This window comes from Esox lucius, chromosome 4 (assembly GCF_011004845.1).
Source record: "Esox lucius isolate fEsoLuc1 chromosome 4, fEsoLuc1.pri, whole genome shotgun sequence".
NCBI classification, from domain to species: Eukaryota; Metazoa; Chordata; class Actinopteri; order Esociformes; family Esocidae; genus Esox; species Esox lucius.
The window spans coordinates 23,961,833-23,989,687 of NC_047572.1; the positions used below are offsets into that span (position 1 = coordinate 23,961,833).

A 27,855-nucleotide genomic window follows, 5' to 3' on the forward strand; every position below is an offset into this window, starting at 1 on the left:
AGCATCTCATGGTCCTGGAGTGGCCTAGCCAGTCTCCAGACCTGAACCCAATAGAAAATCTTTGGAGGGACCTGAAAGTCTGTATTCCCCATTGAGAGCCCCGAAACCTGAAGGATCTGGAGAAGGTCTGTATGGAGGAGTGAGCCGAAATCCCTGCTGCAGTGTGTGCAAACCTGGTCAAGAACTACAGGAAAGGAATGATCTCTGTAATTGCATACAAAGGTTTCTGTACCAAATATTAAGTTCTGCTTTTCTGATGTATCGAATACTTATTTCATGCAATACAGTGCAAATGAATTACTTAAAAATCATACAATGTGATTTTCTGTTTTTTGGTTTTAGATTCCGTCACTCACAGCTGAAGAATATCTATGATAAAAATTACAGACTTCTACATGCTTTGTAAGTGGGAAAACCTGCAAAATCGGCAGTGTATCAAATACTTGTTCTCCCGTATACACTCACCTAAAAGATTATTAGGAACACCATACTAATACTGTGTTTGACAGTATTTCGCCTTTTCGCCTTCAGAACTGCCTTAAACCACAAAACATTTGAACAATTTAAGTGACCGTCAATCTGACATAATTACTATTTTTAGTTTCTCATGTCTAGTGATCGGAAATAAAATTAAACAAATATGGACTTCTTTAAGAACTAGGGAGGGGGACATCGTTCCCAGGATGCATCTTAGCCCATGTAGTCCAAATGTGCCTTAGTAGATACCCTCATCAAACGGGAATACAATTATGCACTGACAATACCGAAACATTCGAACATGGTAAATAAAAAATTTAATCACACTTGATTTATGCAACTGATGAGATTAATATTATAAAACAGCTCTTACCTCTCCGGATTCTCTTCTTCCGTGTTCTGGTAACACTAGAGTATTCCCATTACTGCCCGGGACTATAGTAGAACCTATACTCATTCTGGGTCCAACTAACATGTACCGCCTGTCTCCGGATCTGTATTGGATGCTGTGGCACAGTGTCCCGTCGTAATTCACATCTTGTAAAGACTTGGGGGAATGGTCTGGATCTTTGGAGCACTGCATTACAATCAACACGATGATACTGATGAGAAAAAGCACTGAAACTGATCCCAAAGTAATGATCAAATAAAATGTAAACGCTGTTTTCCTCCTCGTCTTTTACTGTACCTTTAAAATCAGTAGCTGCGAACGCCTCTTTGGGCTCCACAGCGTTGATAATCACATTAACTGTTGCTGAGAGTGAAACATTTCCATTGTCTTTTACCAGTATGACCAGTTTATGCTCAGCCTCGTCTGTCTCTGTGAATGACCGAAGTGTCCTTATCTGTCCTGTATAGCGGTCCAAAGCAAAGAGACTGTGGTCAGTGACTTTCTGAATTGAAAATAATAACCAGCCATTATATCCAATATCAGCGTCATAGGCTCTAACTTTAGTCACCAAATATCCTGCGTCCACATTACGGGGAATCTCCTCCACACCTTCAGCCGAACCGTTACTACTGACTGGATACAAGATCACTGGAGCGTTGTCGTTCTGATCCAGAATGAACACGTTCACTGTGACGTTGCTGCTTAGAGACGGAGTTCCAGAGTCTGTAGCTACAACTTGGAATTTAAATGTTTTCAAGGTTTCAAAGTCAAAGCTTTTCAGCGCAGAAATATGTCCATTATCAGAGTGGATATTCAGGAAAGATATCACATTATTCTGTATCCCTTCTCTTACTATGCTGTATGATATCGCAGAATTTTCATTTAAATCTTTATCAGAGGCGCTTACGGAGCATATGAACGCATCCGGAGTGTTATTTTCTGCTATGTACAGCTGAATCGGGTTTTGGGGGAATTCTGGACTGTTGTCGTTCACATCTGATATCTGGACAATCAGAGTTTTGAATGCAGACAGTGGGGGTTGACCACAGTCAGTGGCTTTTATTATTATATCATAATTCGACACGAGTTCTCGATCTAAACGTTGATTCGTCACTAAAGAGTACATGTTGTCTTGAAATGAAGGTTTTAACACAAAAGGTACATCTTCTGACAACCTGCATAACACTTTACCGTTAATGCCGGAGTCTTTGTCTGTTACACTTATTAGAGAAATAACAGTCCCTGGTGCTGAATCTTCTGAGACCATATTAGAAAGAGATGTCACCTCTATTTCTGGTTTATTATCATTTACATCCTGTATTTTGATAACTACCCTACATTCTGTCGTCATAGGGGGGTGTCCTTTATCTGATGCCACCACGTCAGCTCTATAAACTTCAGAATCTTCAAAATCAATATTATCCTTCACTGATATTTCACCAGTATTGGAATTTAAGCTAAAAGTATCATATACCTTTTTTTTTAGGTTTTTAACAAATGAATAGACAATTTCTGAATAAACACCGTCATCCAAATCGATTGCATTAACTTTAGCAACAACTGTTCCAACAGCAACGTTTTCCTGTATTGCAACAGAATAAACATCCTGGCTGCAAACAGGTCTATTGTCATTATTATCAAGAACAGTAACTGATATGTTGACATGCCCTGATCTTGGTGGGTTACCGCCGTCGATGGCCGTTAGAAGCAAATTATGTTTGCTTTCATGTTCCCTATCAAGAAATTTATTTAATTTCAAAATTGGTATTTTTCCTTCTTCTCCAGTGTCCCGTAGCTCCAGATCAAAACATTCAGTGTGGCTTAATTTATATAAACGAACAGAATGTATTCCGGAATCGGGATCGCGTGCTGCCTGTAACTGGAAACCCGTACCTGGAAGAGTAGATTCAGCTATTTCTAAATGTTGTTCTTTCTCCGAAAAGCTGGGTGAATTGTCATTTATGTCGGTTACCTCTACCCCTACATGATGGATTTCTAGTGGGTTTTCAACAACTAGTTTCAGATTAATCAAGCATGCGCTATTGTCATCACAGAGCTCCTCTCTGTCGATTTTCTTATTAACATATAAGACACCATTGCTCTGATTTACCTGGAAAAGAACATCATTCGATCCAGAAACGATACGAAATCGCCTGTCCACTAAAGTACTGATGTCAAGTCCGAAATCCTTAGCAGTATTTCCAACAGCGGTTCCCTCTTTGACCTCCTCTGGAATAGAGTACCTTATCTGTGCTGAAACCTGCTCTCCAACGCACACCATCAGATAGAAACGCAGTGCAACAAACCAGTACTCCCATCTACGCCTTTGTCCTCTGTCTCCCATTTTCAAATAGAAAAAAATCCACAATGCTTAATAAAAAAAAAATGAAATCCCAATTATCAGGTGAAGAACTTCAAGTGATCCATACCACATATAATGCTTTACCACGAAAATGAATAAAGTGTTTCTGACTAACATGGCATGTCTTATTTTAATGTCCGTACAACTGCGGGGAATAAAAGAGCCCACTGCGAGGCGGGGCCTGATCTATAACACACCAGCGAGTTTCCTTGTATTACACTGACACCCTGCGGACCAAGGTTCTGGTATCCACTAAAGCGAAAATAGTTATCAATGTCGCCTACACGTTTCGCGTAAAAAACGATTAACTGACTGATTTCAGACCGAACTAACCATTAAAGAACCATTAAAGCTTAGTTTGAGCGGGGAAGGAGAGGTAGAAACGGCGGCGTACTAAGAGAACAGATAAGACAATGAGATAATAGCGGAGAATGCTCACAAGAGCTAAGCCTAAGAAGTGAACATGTGGTTCAGCACCATGGACAGAGAAATACACACCGATATGGCTTATTTGGACTTTGAACACAAACAGAAAATGCTATTAAAAGACAAACGTCCCTCAAAACAGTTACCTTTATATAACTTAAAGGGCACAGATGGATATAAACAGCTCTTACCTCTCCTGAACCTCTTCTGTGTTCGGGTAACACTAGAGTATTCCCATTGCTGCCCGGGACTATTGTAGAACCTATACTCATTCTGGGTCCAACTAACATGTACCGTTTGTCTCCGGATCTGTACTGAATGCTGTGACACAGTGTTCCGTCGTAATTCACATCTTGTAAATATTTCGAGGAATAGTCTTGACCTTTGGAGCATTGCATTAGAATCAAGACAACAATACTGATGAGAAAAAGCGTCGAGACCGATCCCAAAGTAATAATCAAATAAAATGTAGCGCTGTTTTCCTCCACGTCTTGTATTGCATTTTTAACATCAGACACTGAAAAAGCCTCTTTGGGCTCAACAGCGTTGATAATCACAGTAGCTGTTGCTGAGAGTGAAACGTTCCCATTGTCTTTTACCAGTATGACCAGTTTATGCTCAGCCTCGTCTGTCTCTGTAAATGACCGAAGTGTCCTTATCTGTCCTGTATAGCGGTCCAAAGCAAAGAGACTGTGGTCAGTAACTTCCTGCAGTGAAAATAGTAACCAGCCGTTATATCCAATATCAGCGTCATACACTCTCAGTTTCGTCACCAAATGGCCTGCGTCCACATTACGGGGAATCTCTACCGCACCTTCAGCGGATCCGTTAGTACTAACTGGATACAAGATCACTGGAGCGTTGTCGTTCTGATCCAGAAGGAACACGTTCACTGTCACGTTACTACTCGTTGACGGGGTTCCAGAATCTGTAGCCATAACTTGGAATGTAAATGTTTTCAGGGTTTCAAAATCAAATATTTTTAAAGCGAAAATGTCTCCATTATCAGAATTAATATTCAAGAAAGGAGCCATATCATTCTGTGACCCTTCGCTTCTTATGATTTGGTATGAAATCACAGCATTTTCATTCAAATCTTTATCAGAGGCGCTTACGGAGCATATGAACGCACCAGGAGTGTTATTTTCTGCTATGTACAGCTGAATTGGGTTTTGGGAGAATTCTGGACTGTTATCGTTCACATCGGATATATGAACGATCAGAGTTTTGAATGTGGACAGAGGTGGCTGACCACAGTCAGTGGCTGTTATAGTAATGTCATAATGGGACACGAGTTCTCTGTCTAAATGCTCCTTTGTGACAATGGAATAAACGTTTTCTTTATATGATGTCTTTAACTCAAATGGGACGTCTTTTGATATACTAGCAAGTACTTTACCATTAATACCGGAATCTTTATCTGTCACACTGATAAGAGAAATAACAGTTCCTGGTTTAGAATCTTCGGACACTGTGTTAGACAGTGACGTTATACCTATAAATGGGTGATTATCGTTGACATCAGTTATCTTTATAATCACTCCACAATCAACAGTCTGCGGAGGCTGGCCTTTATCAGACGCCTCTATATTTATCCTATACAAATCATGTTCCTCGAAATCGACTGGGCCTTTGACTCGAATTTGTCCAGAAACGCCATCTAGTTCAAATAGTTCGTACACCGCTCTTTTCAAATTCCTACCGAGTGTATATTCAATTTCTCCATTTGATCCATAGTCTGCATCTGTTGCGTTGATTGTAAGTATAGTTGTACCTATATCAGCATTTTCCTGCAATGTCACTGAGTAGACGTCTTGGCTACAGACTGGTTGATTGTCATTTGTGTCAAGGACTGTGACAGTAACGGTCAAAGTACCAGATCTAGGTGGATTTCCCCCATCGAGTGCTGTCAACTGTAATACATGTTTGGTCTTCTGCTCCCTATCTAAAGCTTTTTGTAAGACTAAAAAGGGAATTTTATACCCTTCCCCGCTATCTCGTAGCTCTAAATCGAAATGCTCATTTTGATTTAATTTATAGGAACGAACCGAATTTATTCCGGAATCAAAATCACGCGCCGTCTGAATTTCAAAACGAGCCCCTGGTACTTTATTCTCAGCTATTTGTAAGTGTATATTTTTTTCTGAGAAGCTGGGTGAATGGTCATTTATATCTATTATCTCTACTCCTACGTAATGGACTTCTAACGGGTGTTCGACGACGATCTTGAGATCTGCCATGCAAGCAACATTTCCGACACAAATCTCCTCTCTGTCGATAGTGTCATGAACATATAAGACGCCATTGTTCTGATTGACCTGGAATAGAGCGTTACTAGATTCAGAAACAATGCGAAAACGCCTCTCCACTAGATTACTAACGTCAAGACCCAAATCCTTTGCAACATTTCCCACAACGAATCCTTTCTTCACCTCCTCTGGAATAGAGTACCTTATCTGTGCCGAAACCTGCTCCCCGAAGAACAGTAGCAGAGAGAATCGCAGAAAAACACACCAGTACTCCAATCTGCGCCTTTGTCCTCCGTCTCCCATGTTGGAGCAGTACATGAAACAAACACACTCTTCAATTAAAAAATACTGCCTTAATGACAAGTAGACTAACTCTTAACGATCCATACTGCATCCAATCCTTAATTTCCGAAATCGTAGCAGGTCTTGTTCGGATGGCTGTTCAGTTTGCATTTACGTGTGAAACTAAAAGGCATGATAAGGGCAGGGCCTAATCTAAAACGTCTCCTTGTGTTACACTGACACCACGTGGTCGCGGATTCAGTTTTGCACAATACGGTGTTGCATTTAATTCAACAGAAATACAGCTCCGGAACAAATTAAGAGACCGCTGCACCTTTTTCTTTCTTTTCCAAAAAAGTTGAAAAGGAAAGTTTTGTGTGAGGAACAGAAGCGTTCAATTTGCAGTGGTCTCTTCATTTTAACCCTTCTGTTTCTCACTCAAAACCTTCCGTTTCGAAAAAGGTGCAGTGGTCTCTTAATTCTTACCGGAGTTGTATATGATGGATATTCCAGCTAAGTAACCATCAAAGAACCATCATAATGTAAGTAGAGGCTGGGGGAGTACATAGCAAAATAACTGTTAGAATCAATGTGCCCAGTAGCGTGTCTCTTCTCTTTTTACTAAATTGTCATAATACCCTCATCCTCTGGGTCAGCATCCCATGTGACGAGCGGGAAATTCTCGAGTTCAAGACGTCAGTACCAACATTTTTTGCCACATTGGACATATGTGTGATTGCTTGTTATGGAGAGAAAAAAAGTAACAAACAAATCAGTAAATCATTGCATGGCTCTACGATAATGAATATAATGCAAAGCCCTTTTTATGTCTTACCTCTCCTGAAGTTGTTCTCCTGTGTTCGGGTAACACTAAAGTATTCCCATTGCTGCCCGGGTCTATAGTGGAACCTATACTCATTCTCGGTCCCACTAACATGTACCGTTTGTCTCCAGATCTGTACTGGATGCTGTGGCACAGTGTCCCGTCGTAATTCACATCTTGTAAGGACTTGGAGGAATAGTCTGGGTCTTTGGAGCACTGCATTACAGTCAACACGATGATACTGATGAGAAAAAGCACTGAAACTGATCCCAGAGTAATTATTAAATAAAATGTAACGCTGTTTTCCTCCTGGTCTTCTACTATACTTTTGACATCAGAAGCTGCGAACGCCTCTTTGGGCTCCACGGTGTTGATAATCACGGTGGCTGTTGCTGAGAGTGAAACGTTACCATTGTCTTTTACCAGTATGACCAGTTTATGCTCAGCCTCGTCTGTCTCTGTGAAAGACCGAAGTGTCCTTATCTGTCCAGTATAGCGGTCCAAAGCAAAGAGACTGTGGTCAGTAACTTTGTGCAGTGAAAATAATAACCAGCCGTTATATCCTATATCAGCGTCATAGGCTCTAACTTTAGTCACCAAATGGCCTGCGTTCACATTACGGGGAATCTCCTCCACACCTTCAGCAGAACCGTTTGCGCTGACTGGATACAAGATCACTGGAGCGTTGTCGTTCTGATCCAGAATGAACACGTTCACTGTTACGTTGCTGCTTAGTGGCGGAGTTCCAGAGTCTGTAGCTACAACTTGGAATGTGAATGTTTTCAAGGTTTCAAAGTCAAAGCTTTTTAGCGCGAACATATCTCCAGTATCAGAATTGATATTCAGGAATGATGACATATCATTTTGTGACCCTTCACCTCTAATGATGTGGTATGAAATCACAGCATTTTCATTCAGATCTTTATCAGAGGCACTTACAGAGAATATGGACGCACCGGGAGCATTATTTTCGAATAAGTACAGCTGTATGGGGTTTTGTGAGAATTCTGGGCTGTTATCGTTCACATCCGATATTTGGAAACTCATATTTTTGAAGGTGAAAAGAGGAGGCTGACCACAGTCAGTGGCGGTTATAGTGACGTCATAATGGGACACAAACTCTCGATCTAATCGTTGGTTGGTCACTAAAGAATACATGTTATCCTGAAAGGAAGGTTTTAACTCAAAAGGCACATCCCCTGACAGACTACATATCACTTTACCGTTGAGGCCGGAGTCTTTATCATTAACGCTAATGAGAGAAATTACAGTTCCTGGTTTAGAATCTTCAGATACCATATTATACAGAGATGTTACCTCGATGTCGGGTTTGTTATCATTAGCATCAAGTATTTTTATGATGACCCGGCATTCATCAGCCCATGGAGGCTGACCTTTGTCCGATGCTTGTACACTTAATTTGTAAATTTCGGTGTCTTCAAAGTCTAGCTGAGCTTTAACGCGAATTTCCCCAGTAATGCTGTCCAATTCAAAATCATCATACACTTTCCGCTTAAGGTTTCTGACAAGGGTATATTCAATAACACTATTTAGACCTTCATCTAGATCAGTAGCATGTACTTGAACAACTATGGTACCGATTGGGGCGTTTTCTTGTAAGGTTATTGAATATGTGTCTTGACTAAAAACAGGCTTGTTGTCATTTACGTCCAGAACAGTAACCGTAATGTTAAGAGATCCAGATCTTGGCGGATTACCTCCATCGATTGCTGTTAAAATAAGTGAATGATTGCTTATTTGCTCCCTATCCAAAGATTTTTGTAATATTAAAAATGGAATTTTCTCCTCGTCTTTTATTTCGATATCGAAATTATCATTCTTGCTTAATTTGTATAAACGTACAGAGTTAACCCCTATGTCCGGATCACGAGCGGCCGGGATTTGGAAACGAGTTCCCGAGGGGACATGTTCTGATATTTCAAAATGCTGCTCATTTTCTGAGAATATAGGTGAATGATCATTGACATCTTTGATTTCCAATTGAACATAGTGTATTTCTAGAGGGTTCTCAACAATAATCTTCAGATTCAGCAAACACGCACTATTATCATCACATAGCTTCTCTCTGTCGATATTCTTCTGAACATACAAGATCCCATTGTTCTGATTTACCTGGAAAAGAGCGTCTTTAGATCCAGAAACGATACGGAATCGCCTTTCCACTAAAGTGCTGACGTCAAGACTCAAATCCTTTGCAATATTTCCAATAACGGATCCATCTTTCACCTCTTCTGAAACAGAGTATCTTAATTGTGCGGAAACCTGGTCCCCGAAACACAGCAGCAAATATAAACACAGCGCAACCAACCTGCATATTCGCCTTTGTCCCCCGTCTCCCATCTTTAAACAGGAAAATAAACGCAATCCCTAACGGAAAAATGTGCTCCTAATGTTCACTTGACCATTTCCAAATCATTCATGACGAATCCAGTGTTTCAACTGCGAAAATTCTAATTGCGTATAGTTGACTATCATACCTCGTTGTTCGGCAGGCACCGCTCTCTGTATGTGGAGAGAAATAACTCTGAGAACTGCAGGGACTGGTCTACAATGGAGTAGACCATCACTCTGTATTATACTGACACCAAATGGTCCAACATTCTTATTACCATCCTCGACTTTGAGCAAGGATAGTTTTGTTAACGGTTGCGTTTTATAAGTTAACAAACATTTATAGGAAATTACAGTAAATTGGCCGCCACAGAACGAGTGCAATTGATTAAGAAGGATGAATAGGTTAGATAACTAGGAACATAATGAACTGTGGAAGTCAGTTAAAGATCCAGAACCCTACCAGGAACCACAAACGTGACATTCAGCACCATACGTTTTGCGCTCCACGATTATGCACAGACAAAGTATGTGAACAAACAGCTCTTACCTCTCTAGATTCTCTCCTCCTGTGATCGGGTAAAACTATAGTATTCCCATTGCTGCCCGGGACTATAGTGGAACCTATACTCATTCTGGGTCCAACTAACATGTATCGTTTGTCTCCGGATCTGTACTGGATGCTGTGGCACAGTGTCCCGTCGTAATTAACATCTTGTAAGGACTTGGAGGAATAGTCTGGGTCTTTGGAGCACTGCATTGCAATCAACACGATGATACTGATGAGAAAAAGAGCTGAAACTAATCCCAAAGTAATGATCAAATAAAATGTAATGCTGTTTTCCTCTTCGTCTTTTACTGCACTTTTAACATCAGAAGCTGCAAAAGCTTCTTTGGGCTCCACAGCGTTGATAATCACGGTGGCTGTTGCTGAAAGTGAAACATTCCCATTGTCTTTTACCAGTATGACCAGTTTATGCTCAGCCTCGTCTGTCTCTGTGAATGACCGAAGTGTCCTTATCTGTCCTGTATAACGGTCCAAAGCAAAGAGACTGTGGTCAGTAACTTCCTGAAGTGAGAATAATAACCAGCCGTTATACCCAATATCAGCGTCATAGGCTCTCACTTTAGTCACCAAATGGCCTGCGTTCACATTACGGGGAATCTCCTCCACACCTTCAACGGAACCGTTAGTACTGACTGGATACAAGATCACTGGAGCGTTGTCGTTCTGATCCAGAATGAACACGTTCACTGTGACATTGCTGCTTAGTGACGGAGTTCCAGAGTCAGTAGCTACAACTTGGAATGTAGACCTTTTCATGGTTTCAAAGTCAAAGCTTTTTTGGGCTGAAATATCTCCATTTTCAGAATTGATATTCAGGAAAGGAGCCATATCATTATGTGACCCTTCGCCTCTAATGATGTGGTATGAAATCGCAGCATTTTCATTCAAGTCTTTATCAGAGGCTCGTACTGAGAATATAGACGCACCTGGAGCGTTATTTTCTACTAAGTACATCTCAATGGAGGTTTGGGAGAATTCTGGACTGTTATCGTTTACATCTGATATTTGAACGCTAATGGATTTGAATGTGGAGAAAGGAGGTTGACCACAGTCAGTGGCGTTTATTGTAATCTCATAATGGGACACGAGTTCTCTGTCTAAACGGTCCTTCGTCAGTAAAGAGTACATGTTGTCCTGAAATGAAGGTTTTAATTCAAAAGGGGAATTTTCTGATAGACTGCACAATACTTTACCATTAACACCCGAGTCTTTATCTGACACACTAATGAGAGAAACAACAGTACCAGGTTTTGAATCTTCGGGAATTAAATTAGTTAACGATGTAACATCTATTTCTGGTTGGTTATCGTTTACGTCTATCATCTTAACGATTACTCTACATTCGACAGTTAGTGGAGGATTTCCTTTATCAGAAGCTTTGACATCTAATTTGTAAACATCAATGTCTTCGAAATCCAAATTCCCCTTAACTCTGATTTCACCGTTCATACTATCTAAAGAAAATACATCATATATTTTAGGTTTTAAGTCACTACCGAAGTGATATTTAATATCTCCGTTTGGGCCTTCATCGATGTCAGTGGCGTTGACTGTAATCACAATATGTCCAATTTTGACATTTTCATGCAATGTCACCGAGTAAACCTCTTGTGTGAACACTGGGTGGTTGTCGTTTGAATCCAGAACCGTGATGGTGATATTTAGAGTTCCTGATTTTGGTGGATTTCCCCCATCTATCGCCGTCAACACTAACTTGTGCTCGGATTTTTGCTCTCTGTCTAAAGATTTCTGTAAAACTAAAAACGGAATTTTGTCATCTGCCCTGTCCCGTATTTGTAACCGAAAATGTTCATTTTGACGAAATTTACTCCTACATCAGGGTCAAGGGCTGCTGGCATCTGAAAACGTGTTCCAGTCATTGTAGTCTCTGCTATCTCAAGTCTTTTCTCCTCCTCTGGGAAGCTAGGATAATTGTCATTCACATCGGTAATTTCTACACCTACATAATGGATTTCTAAAGGGTTTTCAAGAACCATTTTGAGGTTTATAAAGCATGCGTTGTTCCCATCACAAATCTCCTCTCTGTCAACTTTCTTCTCAACAAACAAAACGCCATTGTTTTGATTTACCTGAAAAAGAGCATCATTCGATCCAGAAACGATACGAAACCGCTTTTCCATTAAAGTATTAACGTCAAGTCCCAAATCTTTAGAAACATTCCCAACAATATATCCCTCAGTAACCTCCTCTGGAATTGAATATCTTATCTGTGCAGAAACCTGCTCTCGGAGGCACAGCAGCAGAGAGAAACGCAGAGCAACACACCAGTACTCCCATCTGTGTCTTTGTCCTCGGTATCGCATCATGAAACAAAACACCGTGCACAATCCTTGATAAAAATATAGAATCCTAAAGATTACTCATTTTTATCCGTACTGATTCCAATAATAAAAAATAAACTAGTTATTCACGAACTCTAACCACACATCTTTTTCTGATGTCCGCACCGCTCTCTGTGTGGAACAAAACCGCCCTGAAATGGGCAGGGCCTTATCTACAAAAGAGTAACCATGTATTGCCCTGACACCATGTGGTTCCACATCCAGTATTCGTAAATATTCTCTAGATATGAGAAAATGTGATATGGCAAAGAGTTGAGATAGCGGTCTAGTACCGGTCATTGCGGACTCGCCTATTTCCAAATGAAACGTTTCTTCAGGAAATGTTGGAGAGTTATCGTTTACATCTATTATCTCTACTATGACCTGGTGCATTTCTAGTGGATTTTCTATCACCACTTTCAGGTTGACGAAACAAGGCAGGATTTTTACGCACAGTTCTTCTCGATCTACTCTGTGGTACACTAACAACGTGCCATCGTCTTGGCTAACCTGGAAAAGGTCCTTCTTTCTTCCAGACACGATGCGAAGATTCCGATCCGCTATTGTCCATGTGTCGAATCCTAGGTCTTTGGCTAAATTCCCAATTGCTGTTCCGGCTTTAACTTCTTCTTGAACTGAGTAGCGTATCTGTCCAGATATTGCTTTATAATTAAACAAAATAAAAGCGAAATAATGAAATGTCCATCCTCCTAGCCATCGTCTTTTTATTATTTGTATCGTCATTGTTTGAGATAAAGATGTTTATTGCGCAGAACTGCTATCTGAATGCATACACATTCAGTTTCACAGGATCTCACTGTTATTCTTTTTTATTTCCATCGTTTAAATGAAAAATAATCTGAATGCTACTGGAATCCGGACGCTGCTGGCATTCAGATTCTTGAATATCTTCCTATTGCCGTTATATTGGTAGTTGCTGGTCTGGTTGCCGTAGTAGAGTAGAGGCTACCGTTGCTACTAGGTACTGTGAACTCTGGCTGAGGAGAGTCTGGTAACCTAGCTGACATTACCTCTACCTAATTACCTCCCCTTACATATGAATGAGGTAGATATTTTTCTTATCAGAGTGTTTTTCTAAAATTGTTGTGGTGTAGTTATGATAACGTTATATATGAACGATAGTTCGCTAGCTAGCAAATAGTCTACATTACTCTTGGTTCACCTCACTCACAGCTAGCATCGATATGACACCAGCCAAGAAAAGCCTGAAGTTATAGATTATTTTTATGCAAAGACAAATTGAGTGCTACAGCTAGCTAGCTATGAGACATTAGAAGATATAGCTAGCTAACAAACTAGCTTAATAGTTGATCTCTTGAAAGGTTGGCTAACATTATATGTAACATTGTTACATTATATGAACATTACATGTAACATTATATGAACATTCAAGTTATGGGCTAGACATTATAACAAACAAATCTGTTTTGAGTTATCCACCTTTAAAGACATTTCACCTCAGCTCCATGGTTAATCTTTTCTCCCTGGCTGTCTGATCCTGCTAAAAAGCAGGACAGAATATGACATACATGCACAACTTAATCTACAGTGACGCCTGCAGAACCTGATGTTAATGTTTGATCTTTAAGACCTTGACTTGAATGTTCATATTTATTAGCAGAAACAGAAGGATGTTGAGTCAACCAGTGTAGTCACGCATGAGAGTTGTGGTGGAGCTTGGGAGGCGAGGTTGTGAAATTCAAGTACAGTGCATGCAAAATGTACATGCAGGTCATGTTATATCAGCCACACACATTGAAATACCGAGGTGTGTAGTAGTTCTTCACTAAGAGCAAACATCATAGACAGTAATAAGTAATATTAAAATGAAATGGCTGAAGGCTGTATTTTCTGTGTTTATTCTCTAGCAGAATCAATGAGATGTTGTGTCCACCATAGTGCACATACATCATATGGCCAAAAGTATGTGGATACCTGACCATCACGCCTATATGAGCTTGCTGGCCATCCCATTCCAGAACCATGGGCATTAGCAGAAACGTATTTGTCCCCACTGGCATAGCTATCGGGGGTGTGGCTGCACCAGGGCCTGCAGTGGTTGGGTGGCCCATGCTTGACCTGTATAAACATTTTTTTTGGTCATTTTTTATTGTGTGTTTCTATGTGGTTATTGCAGTCAGACCCCAGGATCGGCATTCCATGCGTATAGTGGATATAAAAAGTCTACACACCCCTGTGAAAATGCCAGGTTTTTGTGATGTAAAAGAATGTGACAAAGATAAATCAGGTCAGAACTTTTTCCACTTTTAATGTGACCTATAATGTGAACAATTCAATTGAAAAACAAACTGAAATCTTCAAAGGGGGTAAAATGAAAAAAAAAAAAAACTTACAATAACCTGGTTGCATAAGTGTGCACACCCTCTTATAACTGGGGATCTGGCTGTGTTCAGAATTAACCAATCACATTCAAACTCATGTTAAATAGAAGTCATTACACACCTGCCATCATTTAAAGTGACTCTGATTAATCACAAATAAAATTCTGCTGTTCTAGTATGATTTTCCCGACATTTTCTTAGTTGCATCTCAGAGCAAAAGCCATGGAGAGCTTCCAAAGCATCAGAGGGATCTCATTGTTGAAAGATATCAGTCAAGAGAAGGGTACAAATGAATTTCCAAAACATTAGATATACCATGGAACACAGTGAAGACAGTCATCATCAAGGGGAGAAAATATGGCACAACAGAGACAGAAACTGCAGGAATATCTGGCAAGTACTGGCTGTGTGCTTCCTGTGACAACAATCTCCTGTATTCTTCATATGAATGGGCTATGGCAGGGGTGGGCAATTAATTTTTACAAGGGGCCACATGAGAAACCTGAATTGTGTCAGAGTGCCACACCAACGATAACATGAACTTAATTCTGCTCAACTTTCTTCCATTGTAAAATGCACTAAATTATATATTTTGAAAAGCTGGTACTGATAATCGGAAGAATAAAACAATTCTGTAAATATTTATATTCGGCAATGTGAAATTGTGGTGTAAAGGTCAAATAAGAAAACAAAAGCAATTATTGAATCAGTGCAATATTTCTTTAAACTTGTTAATCTCCATAAACAATGAAAAACAACAAACAACTTAACAAGTTTATAGAAATACAGCAATACAACAAACAATAACTTGTAATGTTTTCCACCTCATTTACCTCTTCAGTGAGAATAATCCAGTCTGTTCTGGGCTTGAACAAGGGCATGGAAATCTGGCTGAATGTCTTAGGGGGCTATGCGAAGGACAGCTGAGAGGTGGTCATCAGTGATAGAGGATCTTTTTTTGGATTTGTTGAACTTCATCACTGAGAATGTCTGTTCACGTACATAGGTAGATCCAAAGAGGACTAGAATCCTCTGAGCATGCCTCCTCAGGTGTGGAAAGTTCTCCTCTTTGAGGGAGGAGTAAAAGTCCAGCAGTGAGACTGACCTGAAGTGCTCTGCCAGAAGTGTGTCAGACTGCAGGTCAATGAGTTCCATCTGAACATCACTTGGTGCATTATCCACACTGCAGTTGAAGGGAGAAGAAACCATGTGCATTTCACTCTCAAGAGTTTACAAATCTTGAAATCACCTCAAACTCTGCATGCAGTGCTTCTAACATGGCAGTTTTACTAGTAACGCATCAGACTCCCACACGCTCTCTTCATCAGACAGATTTCTGTATTTATCCTCATGCTTGGTCGTGTTGTGGCGATTCAAATTATAATAATTTAACACAGCGACCTGTGTACCACAGATTAAGCAAACGGCTTTACCTTTAATTTCTGTAAAGAAATACTTGGCAGTCCCTGTCTTGTTGAAAACACGGCATTCGTTATCAACTTTTCTTTTCTTAGCGTGAGCCGACATCTTTAGGGTAACCTGGCTAGCGTCACTTGTCGCTGTTCACCTTCACTCTCAGCTCACGCACGCATATACGTCCATCCGGCCATACGTAAGTACTACAAGCTTTTCAAAATAAATGTTCTAAAGGCCGAAAACCGAAACACTGAAAGAAAAGGTTGTGTCAATTATCCGGTGCCCAAATTTTTGGTGCATCCCTATAATTTATGATTGGCCTCACACAGGCCGGACAGGGAGGTAAAAAGGGCCGGATGTGGCCCGCGGGCCATAGTTTGCCCATGTCTGGGCTATGGGGTAGTGTGGCAAGACGGAAGCCTTTTCTTACAAAAGAAAAACATCCAAGCCCTGCTGACGTCTGCAAAAACAAACATCAAGTCCCCCAAAAGCATGTGGGAAAATGTGTTATGGTCTGATTAAACCAAGGTTGAACTTTTTGGCCATAATTCCAAAAGGTATGTTTGGTGCAAAAACAACACTGCATATCACCCAAAAAACACCATACCCACAGTAGAGCATGGTGGTGGCAGCTTTGGGGCTGTTTCTTCAGCTGGAACCGGGGCCTTAGTCAGGTTGGAGCAAATTATGAACAGTTCCAAATACCAGGCAATTTTGGCACAAAACCTTCAGGCGTCCGTTAGAAAGCTGAAGAGTAAGTTCACCTTTCGACCCAAAGCACACGACCCAAAGCACACATCCAAATCCACAAAAGCATGGCTTCACCAGAAGAAGATTACATAGTTTTGGAACGGCCCAGCCAGAGCCCAGACCTGAATCCAATTGAATATCTGTTGGGTGATCTGAGAGAACAATGTATCCAGTGCGTCACAATATTAACATTCAATAATTTCGCATGTCTTTCTACTAACCTGTCTTTCCTTTCTGTATGTCTAGAAAGGGGTAACTGTCAACCGGTAATGTCCGGTGTGACCTCCGGTCAAAATAAATAGTGGGCATATAAAATATCAGCCTAAACCGCCGCACATTCGCTCTAAGAGCAAACACAGACTGTATAGAAAGTAATAACTTAAATAATATATAACAGGCATGTTTATATCTTAAAGCATCTTTTGCTTCTTTTTAAAATAGCTGTGAATTGATTTAAATCAATAGCGGTCAATAGGTGCGCTATCAACTGCCGATGGATGCTGGAAATGCCTAGTAGATGCTTGAGTTGCTAGTGTCAGTGAAAATGAGCTAAAATAGATCCTGGCATATAACATTTAGAAATGCAAAACATTAGTAAATCAGGCTGTTGCTGTAAAGAAACAATAAAACGGCTAAAATTGGTTTATTAACATTGTAGTGGAGTGCATTTTCTTCTATATTTATTGATTGATTTTGATTGATTTTGCTTGATCATTTTGCAGGATAAAATAATGCAAATACGTTAGTATTTTATCAGTAGAAAACTACTGCTACTGTACAATGACGAATACAAAATAAAAATTAGAAGTTTGTGTATGATATAGAAATCAGTAGTTTGCGTCTAAATACGGTGTTGTATACACTCACCGGCCACTTTATTAGGTATACTTGCTCGTTAACGCAAATGGCCAAACAGCGAATAATGTGGCTGCAACTCAATTTATGAAACATGAAGACAGTCAAGGGGTTTGGTTTTGTCAAAGAGAACATTAGAATTGGAAAGACGGGTAATGCGAGTTTGCCCATGGTATGATTATTGATGCCAAGAACCTTTTGCCATTGTCGCGTGTAACCAACTGCAACGCATTGTGATGTGGCTGTTTGAAAATTTGATGAAAAATCAGGACTGGTTGGGTTTATACATAGGTAATCTTTTATTTGGAAAAATAGCCCTAGGTTTACGGAGATTCCATGCTTTTAATTTAATTTCACCACTGACTCAGGTCCTTTGGTTTATAGCGCCGCCTGTCATTTCCTGATACTGCAAAGGTATGCAGCGTCACCCTATGGCTGACAGTAGTAAGTTCATACAGTGAATGGTATTTACTTTCTTGTCAAATGTTTTATTGTAGGATATATGGCAGCATGTCGGAACAGATAATAATGACAAAAACATGACAGACTTAACTCCCTAAACTATAATTATAGATAGACAAGCTGCATCCATCCACCCACACAACACACAAGCACACAAAACACACACGTACACGCATGTCAGCTGTATCTTGTGAACGTCAGATTTTTTCGCAACGTTTGCTGAATGTAAAATCTCTTAACTGAAGTATTTTCAGACGATGTGTGCGTTTCCCGAATGCAGTACGGCAAGCCAAGGGGTTTCTCAAAATACTAAATTGAAGGCTGCCTTGACAGCCCCTGCCAGCAGGCAGCGCGTTGCCGTGGCAACAGAGCTTGCCGAGGCCGACCGCTGTCCAGAGTGCTGAAATAAAGCATGCGTAGAGGAAGAAAGGAAGCGAGAGGGGGGAGGGTTGGCACTTCGCCTCGTGTGTCTCTCTCTCTCTCTGTGTGTGTGTGTGTGTGTGTGTGTGTGTGTGTGTGCTGTGTAGACAAGCACATCTAATATATATTTTTTGCGACTCCTCATTAGTCCACATTTATATTACAAGGGTCATGTAAGACTTCTGTCCTTCCTCTTCCATCTGCTTTTAGCTGTTTGGCTATGGGAAGATACATTTGTGTTGATGTAACTCAATACATCGTTTCAGTGCAGGCCTGTGTGTCAGGAACGTCTTTTCTTGCATGTATTAAAATTAAACCGTATACAACCATCCTAATCTACCCCTGCAATCCATATCTAGCCTCACACAAGACATCGGTTTACACCGTTTCTCTCGTTTGTGCTTTAGTGTGAAAATAAATAGTTTATATATATATATATATATATATATATATATATATATATATATATATATATATGTATATATATATATATATATATAAATGATGCATCAAGCCTGTGAGCTTTGCTCCCGGTTGTGTGTTGTCAGCATGTTACTGGATCATAGCCAACATCACAGCCCTGTGGGCCTGGGGGAACTGGAGTGTCCCCTCTAGTCAGGGTAAAAAGAGGTGTTATGTTTCCGGATTGCTGTGGAACATTGCAGTGTTAACCTTCTCAAGCTATGCTCATCAAACCAATTATGACAGTTAAAAAAGACAACAATGAAAACTATTATTAACAATGTAATAGTTTACCATGACATTGTATAGAGACACAGTTTGCGAGAGTTCAGATTGATATTGCTCATCTTATTTTAAATACCCTCCGTAATTAGGCATTTGGCATAGCATCACATCACAATCTTTCCATGTACATTGCTTCTTAGTTCTTACTTAGACCACTCATTTTATGTTAGCCTATGAAATTATCATTGTCTCAATAACAGCACAAAATAAATATGAATGCGGCATATACAGTATATGAAAAGACCCCGATTACATGCCACTGGTTAGGGGGCTCTTATTTTAACTGTAAGCCCAAAGGATGAAGACACTGGTTGCAGGTTATTTTGCATGTTTTATTCCTCATATGTAAAAAAGTACCTGGAATGCACAGATATGTTAACAGCTGGAGCATTCAGTGTTAAACTAGCTTTCCTCACAAGGCGGGCCTCAGGTGTGGTGTTTTAATTCATGCTGAGGCAGAGACCATTGCCTCTGCAGCCGTCAGGGGAGAGCAGATTAGCGAGCATGCTACCTTGGCTAACTGGGCATTAAAAGCTGTTACTACAAGAATCAGAGCAGTACTCATCCAAATGTGGAAAACACAGACAGACACTCCCTTGCACATCACATAATTGCACGCACACAGTCACACACTTAGCAACTCAGATTTTGTCCTGTACTGCCTGAGAAATGAAAGATTGAGTTACTAATAGCAGCCACAGTTCTGTTCCTCCCAGTTGCAGGTCTTTTTGAAGACATTAATAAATGGATGTACCGTAAGCAACCGGTAAAATGAGTGAAAATGACCCACATAAAGGGACGCCCTACTGTCAGCACTTTGCACCAGCAGGAGGCCGGGGGGCCCTGAGGAGAACGCTGTTCTGAGCAGGAGGCCAGGGGGCCCGTGAGGAGAACGCTGTCCTGAGCAGGAGGCCAGGGGGCCGTGGGGAGAATGCTGTCCTGAGTCGTAGTGCCGTCAGCAATGATTTCACTGAATGACTGTAGTACACAGTTAGGGGAAGACAGGACCATCACAGCAAGTTTTTCTGTATCCCCTCTGCCTGCGGGGCTCCTCTTGGCCATGTAGGACACACTCGTCTGTGTTTCTATCCTAGTTGGGCCCAGAAAAAGGGCTCCCTATTTTCCCTATCTCATAATCCTAACCTTAACCTTATCTGATTTAACTCCAAACTTAAACCCAGTAACACATTTTTTTATCTAATGTAAATATTATATCTACCTAACCCTATTGCCTAACCCTAAGCCTGAAACAAATCATTGTTCTAAGACTAACCCAAATTGTTTGTTTTACCATGAACCTAACGTCTATGGCGGAAATAGCCTTTTTCTTCTAGGGGGAAAAGCTAAAACAAAACTTGTGAGGACCAAGTTTCTTTGAGGAGACCTCTGTGATGACACCACAATCCTATTACTAGAATCCTATTTGCTGCAGTCTTATTGGCTACAGTGAATTACACTGAAATGTCCATGTTACTGCATATATAGATTATATTTGCCGTAGGGCCTGATTCAACATAAGGCCACATAATCAATTACTTATCCTAACCATAGGATAGGATAGGTCATGCAGGATGGAACTATTTGCAGTCTGCTCAGCTAGGGAATGGAGGAGGGGAGGATTGAATCTGTACATGGAGAAAGCGTAGAGCATTGACCTTTGACCCCTGCTCCAGACCAGAGCTGTGTTTCAAAATGCAAAATGACAAGTTCTTCTACTTATTTTTTATTCAAAAATATAATGTACATATAAACGATGCTTCATCTGACATTCACTTTTTCAATGATGATGAATGACAAGTGAGCAACCGATGAAGTTCTTGGGTCTCAGTTCCTTCTGCAACCTTGAAATGTGCAGTTAAGACTGGGGACAAAATACCTGAAGAAGTGTGCTTTGATGCATGCTTTAATTCCATAAACTCTGGTAAGCTAAGTATGTACTTTCAATCTGACATTGTTGCAAAATGAATTCAGTACTTGCCATATGCTCAAGACCAGGGCTATTCAAATCAGGTCATGAAGGGCCGAAACATTTCTGCTTTTTTGTTCTACCTGCAAGTTGATTTCCTTTACCTGGCATCTCAGAGGTATGAATCAGTCCCATATTAATAGTAGAGAATAAAAGCCAGAAATGTATCGGCCCTTGAGGACCGGAATTGAATAGCCCTGCTAATGACAGTACAGAAGTGTTCATTTTGAAACACAGCCTAGCAGCCTCTGTGAAATGTCCTAATGGTGTCTGTTATTGTGACTTCTTCAGTGAGGTATAATTGTGCCTTCATTGATAAAAAGTTTTATATATCAACTTACTTTCAACGTATTGGTTACATAAAAGAGACCATGATTTAGATTTGAGTTTAAAGATGTTTACTTTATGAGGTGTGAGTTGAAAGACACTCTTTGTATACAAAACATTTACAGACGCCCCCTTTCTCCTCCTCGGTCACCCAATAACACTCTCCCTCCCAGTAGGTGAAATGTTGGAACGTTCTCCAGACCCACTCCACACTCCTAGCACCATGTCTCCTTAAAGGCCAGAGGGAACCAGGAGAGAACAAGCATCAGAACCGAAGAGGGGGAAACACATTCCAACACTATCATGGAATCTATACTTGTACATTGTCTAAATGCATTATCCAAAACAAACTAATGATAATGTATGTATGATATATTAATACATTCATTGTAAAGTAATACACTGGCAGAAAAGCAGCTGTTCTAAAGCAATTAACTCATATCAGAATTGTATACTCATATGAATAAACAAAGGTGCACTAGATACATAATATTACTGTTTATGAAACTTATGAAAAAACTGTGAATGAACACTGAGTGCTTGGTAGATAATTTGAGCCACCCAGAATATTCTGGATCAAATGTAACACTATTCCAAACAAAGCACTTAAATTGAAATCTCCATGCAAATGAATAAATAGGCTGATATAGTACGTACATATACATTATTGATAAAAAAAAAAAAAGGCCTCACTCTATCTTGTTTGAGAAATTGTTTTCTGAACTAGATCCTCTGTCACACATAATATATGGTATTGGTATACTACAGAAGCTACTACATCACATCACACAACACTGATTCCCTTAGGTCCTCTACAGTACATCCTCTATAGCTTTGTATTGGACATATTTGTTTTTTTCTGTTTTTCTGCTTGTTTGAATATACATTTGAACACCTATAATCTGATAGAGCAAGAAGAAATACTCAAGTGAGAACGTAACATCCAAGGTTTTTCTTTTTTTTGGGGGGGGGGGGGGTACAGTCTATGAAGGCCATTCCACAGTCCCATGTCCATCTGTGTAAGTTCATAGTGGCTGTTGTTAACTCAAGCTTGTTGTACCTCTCCTTGTGCATTCCGGGACTCCAGTGTCTCCTCTCTTCACTGTGTTTTGGGGGAAACATGAAGAACTCCAATGTCTCCTCTCTTCACTGTGTTTTGGGGGAAACATGAATAGCTCCAGTGTCTCCTCTCTTCACTGTGTTTTGGGGGAAACATGAAGAGCTCCAGTGTCTCCTCTCTTCACTGTGTTTTGAGGGAAACATGAAGAGCTCCAGTGTCTCCTCTCTTCACTGTGTTTTGAGGGAAACACGAAGTGCTTCAGTGATCCATGCAGAAACATGCGAGTTGAATGGATGTTGAAAGGCGACAGTTGATTAGGGCTAGCGAGAAATAGGTTTTTTTTACAGGGGAGGGGGTTGCACCATAGTGTCCTTTAGGTCTTTGGAGTGGCAAGGGGTCTTGTGGGGCCAAGAGGGTGCAGGTTGAATGTCACTTGTGGCTGGGCGATTAAGGGCGGGGTCTGAGAATAGTAAGGACAATGATTTTCTTCAGTTGAAGTGGGGGTACCTCCTGATGTGACTTCGGTGGACCAATGGGGATGAGGCTTTACGAGGAACTGCTGCCGGTGGTGGTAGATCCCTGTGAATGAGAGGAAATAATTAGATGAAAGGGGGAAGGATGCGGGACAATCAACCTTGTGATTGGCCAGACTCCCTCTAACATGTGTCATGCAGCCAAGTTCTGTAAGTCAGACAAGGAATCAGGCAGAATGACATAGTGGGGGATTCTGGGACATGTAGTGAAAGTGGGGGGCTATCATGAATGCCATGCTCCACGATTGCGTCAGGGACAGTGGTTGCTAAGTAACTAGGTGACATGTTTCATTTCAATCGGCTCTGCACAAAGAAGTAGGTCATTTCACATCATAGTGAACGGGAAATCACAATGATCATTGTGTTGTGAATACATTAATAGTCAGTCAAACAATCACACCAAAAACAGTACCGTTCAATCCACCCAACAAACAGACTGTAGTGCAGGATAATATGTGCCTGATCTGCATTAGTGAAGGGACTGAAGATGAACAAAGATTAATATTACATGCAGAGGTTTGTAGGAAAGCATACTAGCTGAACTGCATCGTTATATTGTCTAAAGCATCTATGATTGGGGGGGCGTGGGGGGGGGTACTGTAAGAGACTGTAGGATGCAGCAGTCAGTCTTTCATTATGTGTTTTACTGCCATTGTGCAGCCTCAGTGTCAGGTGCAGGCACAAGGCTCACTGACTGGAAGCAGTCAGGTCAGGTGTGTGCCAAACAGAAGGCAATCATTGGAGAGAGGTCATACCTTCATCTACCCCCTTCCTTAATCTGGATTAGCACTAAAGCCAGAGCTTCTGCCAAATAGACCACAGATGTTAATGTTAATATTAATATGATCAGAAGCATTAGCTTTATTAGTTTGTCTGAGGTTATCTAAAGTCAGTCACTGCCATTCGTTTGTTTCCCTGGTAGGAAACAAAAAGTCCCTGTTCTGGCAGAGCAGAAAGACCTAATGTCCTGTAGATTTGGAACGTAGGATATTAAGACCTAGATATCAACATCAGAACAGTAGCGTTGATAGATTATAATGCTATGCTGTAATCAGAGCTGAGAACCTGGGGGCGTTATAGGAGCAGGCTATTGTTTGGATGTGTTAAAAAGGGGCAAAAGTTTGGTCCAAGCCAGATTCAGTCTGGATCAAACCATGGGGAACGGGCCAGTAGTAACTGCCTAGCTCCTCCTCCGAGAAGGAACCAAAACGAGGGCAAGAGAAGAACTCCACAGCAACAAAAACAGACACAGAAACAGAAACACATCATTCCTGTAAGGTGATTAAAAAGGGGGTTCCGGGCGAGGGAATGAGACTGCTGCATACCTCCAGCTGCACAGTGGCCTTCCCTCACTTAGGATACTTCAGAACAGAGAGAAGAGAAACAAGCATTTCAATGGTCAAGACAGACATTGCAAAGAAAAACATGAAGTGGAATCCTTTCTGTATATCCAGTATGCATGGTTGCGGCATATGGCTGAATAAAAAGCCCCAAAATATTTGTATTCTTACTTTCGTAGTAAAAACAATATCAGAAGTCAGGGAAAATGTCTTCAAACATAAATTAGCCCACAGCCCAAAACAGAAATGACAGCATAGCAGGATAGATTGCATGTCAGCCTATAAGCAGAAATGTGAGTTGGTTAGGAAAATAACAGTTTTAGCAATGCATGGTCACACAAGGTCACACAATCACGTATTTGGCCAATACTTACCTTTTCACAGAAACCTGCCTTGTTTAAGGAAAATATATACATTGGAATGAATGCGTAAAAGATTAATAACGTACAGCGGAACATGTAGATGTTAATAACTGCCAGTGCCCAGTAAGGTGTGCATTCAAAGTGTCTAGTAGCAAAACAACCTCTTCCTGTTTTCTTCCTAGCAGATGAAGTAGAAAGCCTCTGCAGCCATGTAAAACCCCAACCCGTGGGCTTTCTGTGTCCTTCTAGCAGGCGGAACCGTACATAAGTAATACTGCTGCCAGTAGGGGGTCACCCCCATCGCTGCATCATCTCAGTCACTGCGTGTCAGCTCTCCAAGCCTGCAGAATATGCATTCACAGTTGGCGCAGTGAAGCACCCTATACGGCGTAGCAACATGCCACTCAACCTGTCAGACCGAATTACGGAGGCTCTGTTTCGCAGCAGGCGGTGCAGCTGTTTGACGAGTTGCTTGGGGGAGAACGTGTGAATAAATACCGGGTGAACGCATTTCAGAGGGTGAGGAACTGGGCTTGTGGTGAGGATTCCCTGACAACTCCGTGTGACCTGTTTTTAGAATGGTAATGTGGTGGGGAGCGGAAACGTCACAGCTGGCCATTCTGCTTATGATAGATTTACACACTGTATAAATGAAATGATCATTAATTATATTTCTGTGTGCGTGTATTATTTCACCTTTCTTTAGCCAGGTGAGCTGAATTGCCATTTACACTGACTACTTGGCCAAAAGCATGGCAATTGCAAGACACCACTTAGTAACTCAAATACAAATGAGAACAAAAGGCAAAAGATCTAGATGTTACGCCAGTAGATTACACCACAGAAAGTGATGAATACAGATAGATAAGGTGTATTGTTGCTCACCATATGAGGTGATATTTATATTATATATATGAACATAAGGATAAAGTGCTTAGCTGATGCAGTGATTGACGTTGGTTATAATACAACCCTACAAACTGCTGTAAGCACTGAATTCCCCACACCGTATCTCACTGCCACCGGACCTGGGTCCTGCAACTAGTTCTAAAACAGCTACAATAACAGGCTTACAACGGTTCTAGTAACTAAACATTGGGATATATAATGTTCAGTAAATCTCCTCTGTCATGTCGTCATCTTCACTGGATGCCACTGATACTTGACAGTATGCGCTGTCCCTTCTTTAATAAATGTGGAACACCCACCACCGGAACATTCTGTCACTGCTCACAGAAACAAGGCATCAGTAAAGCATGTTGTCCTCTGTGGGCATGGCATGCACCTTGGGAGTCACTGGATATATAAACATCAAACCCGCCATTATATCTGACCAGCAGATGTCACTACCGTGCTCCGTGTTCACATGCTTTAAGCCGAAGGACGTAACTTTCAAAACAGGAAGCATTTAGGCCTCATTTTCCCAGAAATCTCAGCTGTCGATGGTGCGATGTCAGGTCACTCTTAAAGCCCCACACATTATCTGTGCACTTTATTCAGCTCATCTAAAAAAATAAACATAATTAAATAAACACAAAGTGTATCTGATGAAGCATACATGAGAACAGCCAGCTACTAGTCTACACTCACCTTAGTAATGTTTTCTGAATACAGTACTACTAGCTGGGCTAGTAAACAAAGCAGACATCAGGGACAGGCGGCTACAGGCGGTGAGCTTCTGAAATGTATCTGATGTAGCATACATAGGAAACGTGAGAATAGACAGCTACTTGTCTAAACTCGCCCTGGTAATGTTTTTACGATTACAGAGCAAACAGCATGTACAGACGGCAGCTCGCCTCTTTATCCACAGAAAGTTAGCTAGTTAACCAAATTGGCCAATCGATTTTGCCTGGTTATTAGTTATAGCCAATTACTAACAACAGTATGAGGTTATTCTAGGCAGCTAACATTGTCCTTGCTGGCAAGCTGACGTTATGAGAAGCTGGTAGTAGTGGCAAAAGCTGCGAACAATGTCTACTGGATGGACGTACTGTCAGCAACTATAGCCATGTCTGCTCTGTCTGTATAGCTAGCCACATTAACACCAATAGGGCAATGAACATCAGTGTTAGGTTAGCTAGGTAGCTAGCGTTTTAGCTAACCTCACTTACTTATTTAACAGAAGAATTGCCACATCACCATTGAAGTTAAATGCGTTTTGCTCCATGAGTTCCATCCATCGTGGATAGGCAGCTGCACCCATGTTGTTGCCGAATGGCATCTATCAGCCTCTCTTTAACCAGATTTGCTTTCTTTTGATCCAAACCTTATTTTTTTAGGTACCGTTACACTCTGAACTTCTATAACTTCTATAAACTTTATAAAATTGGCTAGCGTCTCTCGCTGTTTCATACACTAAATAAGTGTAGCCACTTCCTTATTTTGTCCAGCCTCAGCTCTTTGTTAAATATGTCAAATGAATCACTTCCTTTGTGCCGGATAACATTTCCCGCCACTACGAGTGCCGACCACTTTTGTCCTCAGGAGCATTTTACTGTATACAGAGGTTTTTCAGATGCGGGCCTGGGACCATCTGATATGGTAGGAATTCATCCACAATCCAGATTAACAGAATAGCGATGTGCTAATGCAAAAAACTTACATACTTCAGCTTTAAATAATGAACCATTTCTCAACACAAGCCAAGAAGGTTTCAAAAAACCTTGGTAATCACTATCTTTGAATAAAAGGATGATTACCACTACCAAGGACAGAGTCCATGCCGAGGACCCAAACTCTGAGTCTATATGTTTTCATGGGATATGAGGCATTTCCTCTCAAGTTTAACCTGATGTGACCATATCCTAGTATGTGAGTTGTAAAATGATTTGGAAATTTTACCAGGGTGAATACAAGTTATAATAATGAGAAGCCACACAAAGAAGGGCTAAAAGTTTTAGAATTCCCAGTGAGCCTGTTAACCTTTTGGCTGGTGGGCCACCAGCCTGATATAAAACTGTGTTTTTTTTGGGCTCTGCC

General features: G+C 40.8%; 3 protein-coding genes across 16 annotated transcripts in view; all 3 read right to left on the reverse strand.

The window, feature by feature from the left end:
• The window catches only part of LOC106024220 (protocadherin alpha-C2), a 190,974-nt gene extending 181,444 nt beyond the window's left edge, over positions 1–9,530 (reverse strand). Inside the window, exon 1 of one of the 2 annotated variants that reach the window (XM_029119234.2) lies at positions 7,023–9,530. In XM_029119234.2, the coding sequence (XP_028975067.2) occupies positions 7,023–9,371 (2,349 nt within the window). In that variant the 5' untranslated portion in view covers positions 9,372–9,530. Of the gene's footprint in view, positions 1–3,847; positions 6,328–7,022 lie in introns of those variants that run through there. The other variant, XM_029119222.2, reaches the window with a different exon arrangement.
• On the reverse strand, positions 900–2,058 carry LOC117594420 (protocadherin beta-4-like). Its single transcript, XM_034291962.1, has one exon. The coding sequence runs from the start codon at positions 1,992–1,994 to the stop codon at positions 900–902; it is 1,095 nt and encodes a 364-aa protein (XP_034147853.1). The 5' UTR covers positions 1,995–2,058.
• Positions 9,531–21,632: 12,102 nt separating the features above from the next.
• Positions 21,633–27,855, reverse strand: part of LOC105026181 (protocadherin alpha-C2) — a 29,571-nt gene continuing 23,348 nt past the window's right edge. For 4 of the 13 annotated variants that reach the window (XM_034291736.1, XM_034291734.1, XM_034291740.1 and 1 more), the window contains exons 2-3: positions 24,497–24,532; positions 21,633–23,217 (exon numbers count right to left, since the gene is read on the reverse strand). In XM_034291736.1, coding sequence (XP_034147627.1) covers positions 24,521–24,532 — 12 coding nt within the window. In that variant the 3' untranslated portion in view covers positions 21,633–23,217; positions 24,497–24,520. Of the gene's footprint in view, positions 23,218–23,926; positions 23,976–24,496; positions 24,533–27,855 lie in introns of all 13 variants that reach the window. The other 9 variants (XM_034291731.1, XM_034291730.1, XM_034291739.1 and 6 more) reach the window with 5 other exon arrangements.

What these genes read in the sequence shown, in the direction of transcription:
- LOC117594420 (XM_034291962.1), bottom strand. Translation starts at nt 1,994, where the DNA reads ATGTACTCTTTAGTGACGAATCAACGTTTAGATCGAGAACTCGTGTCG.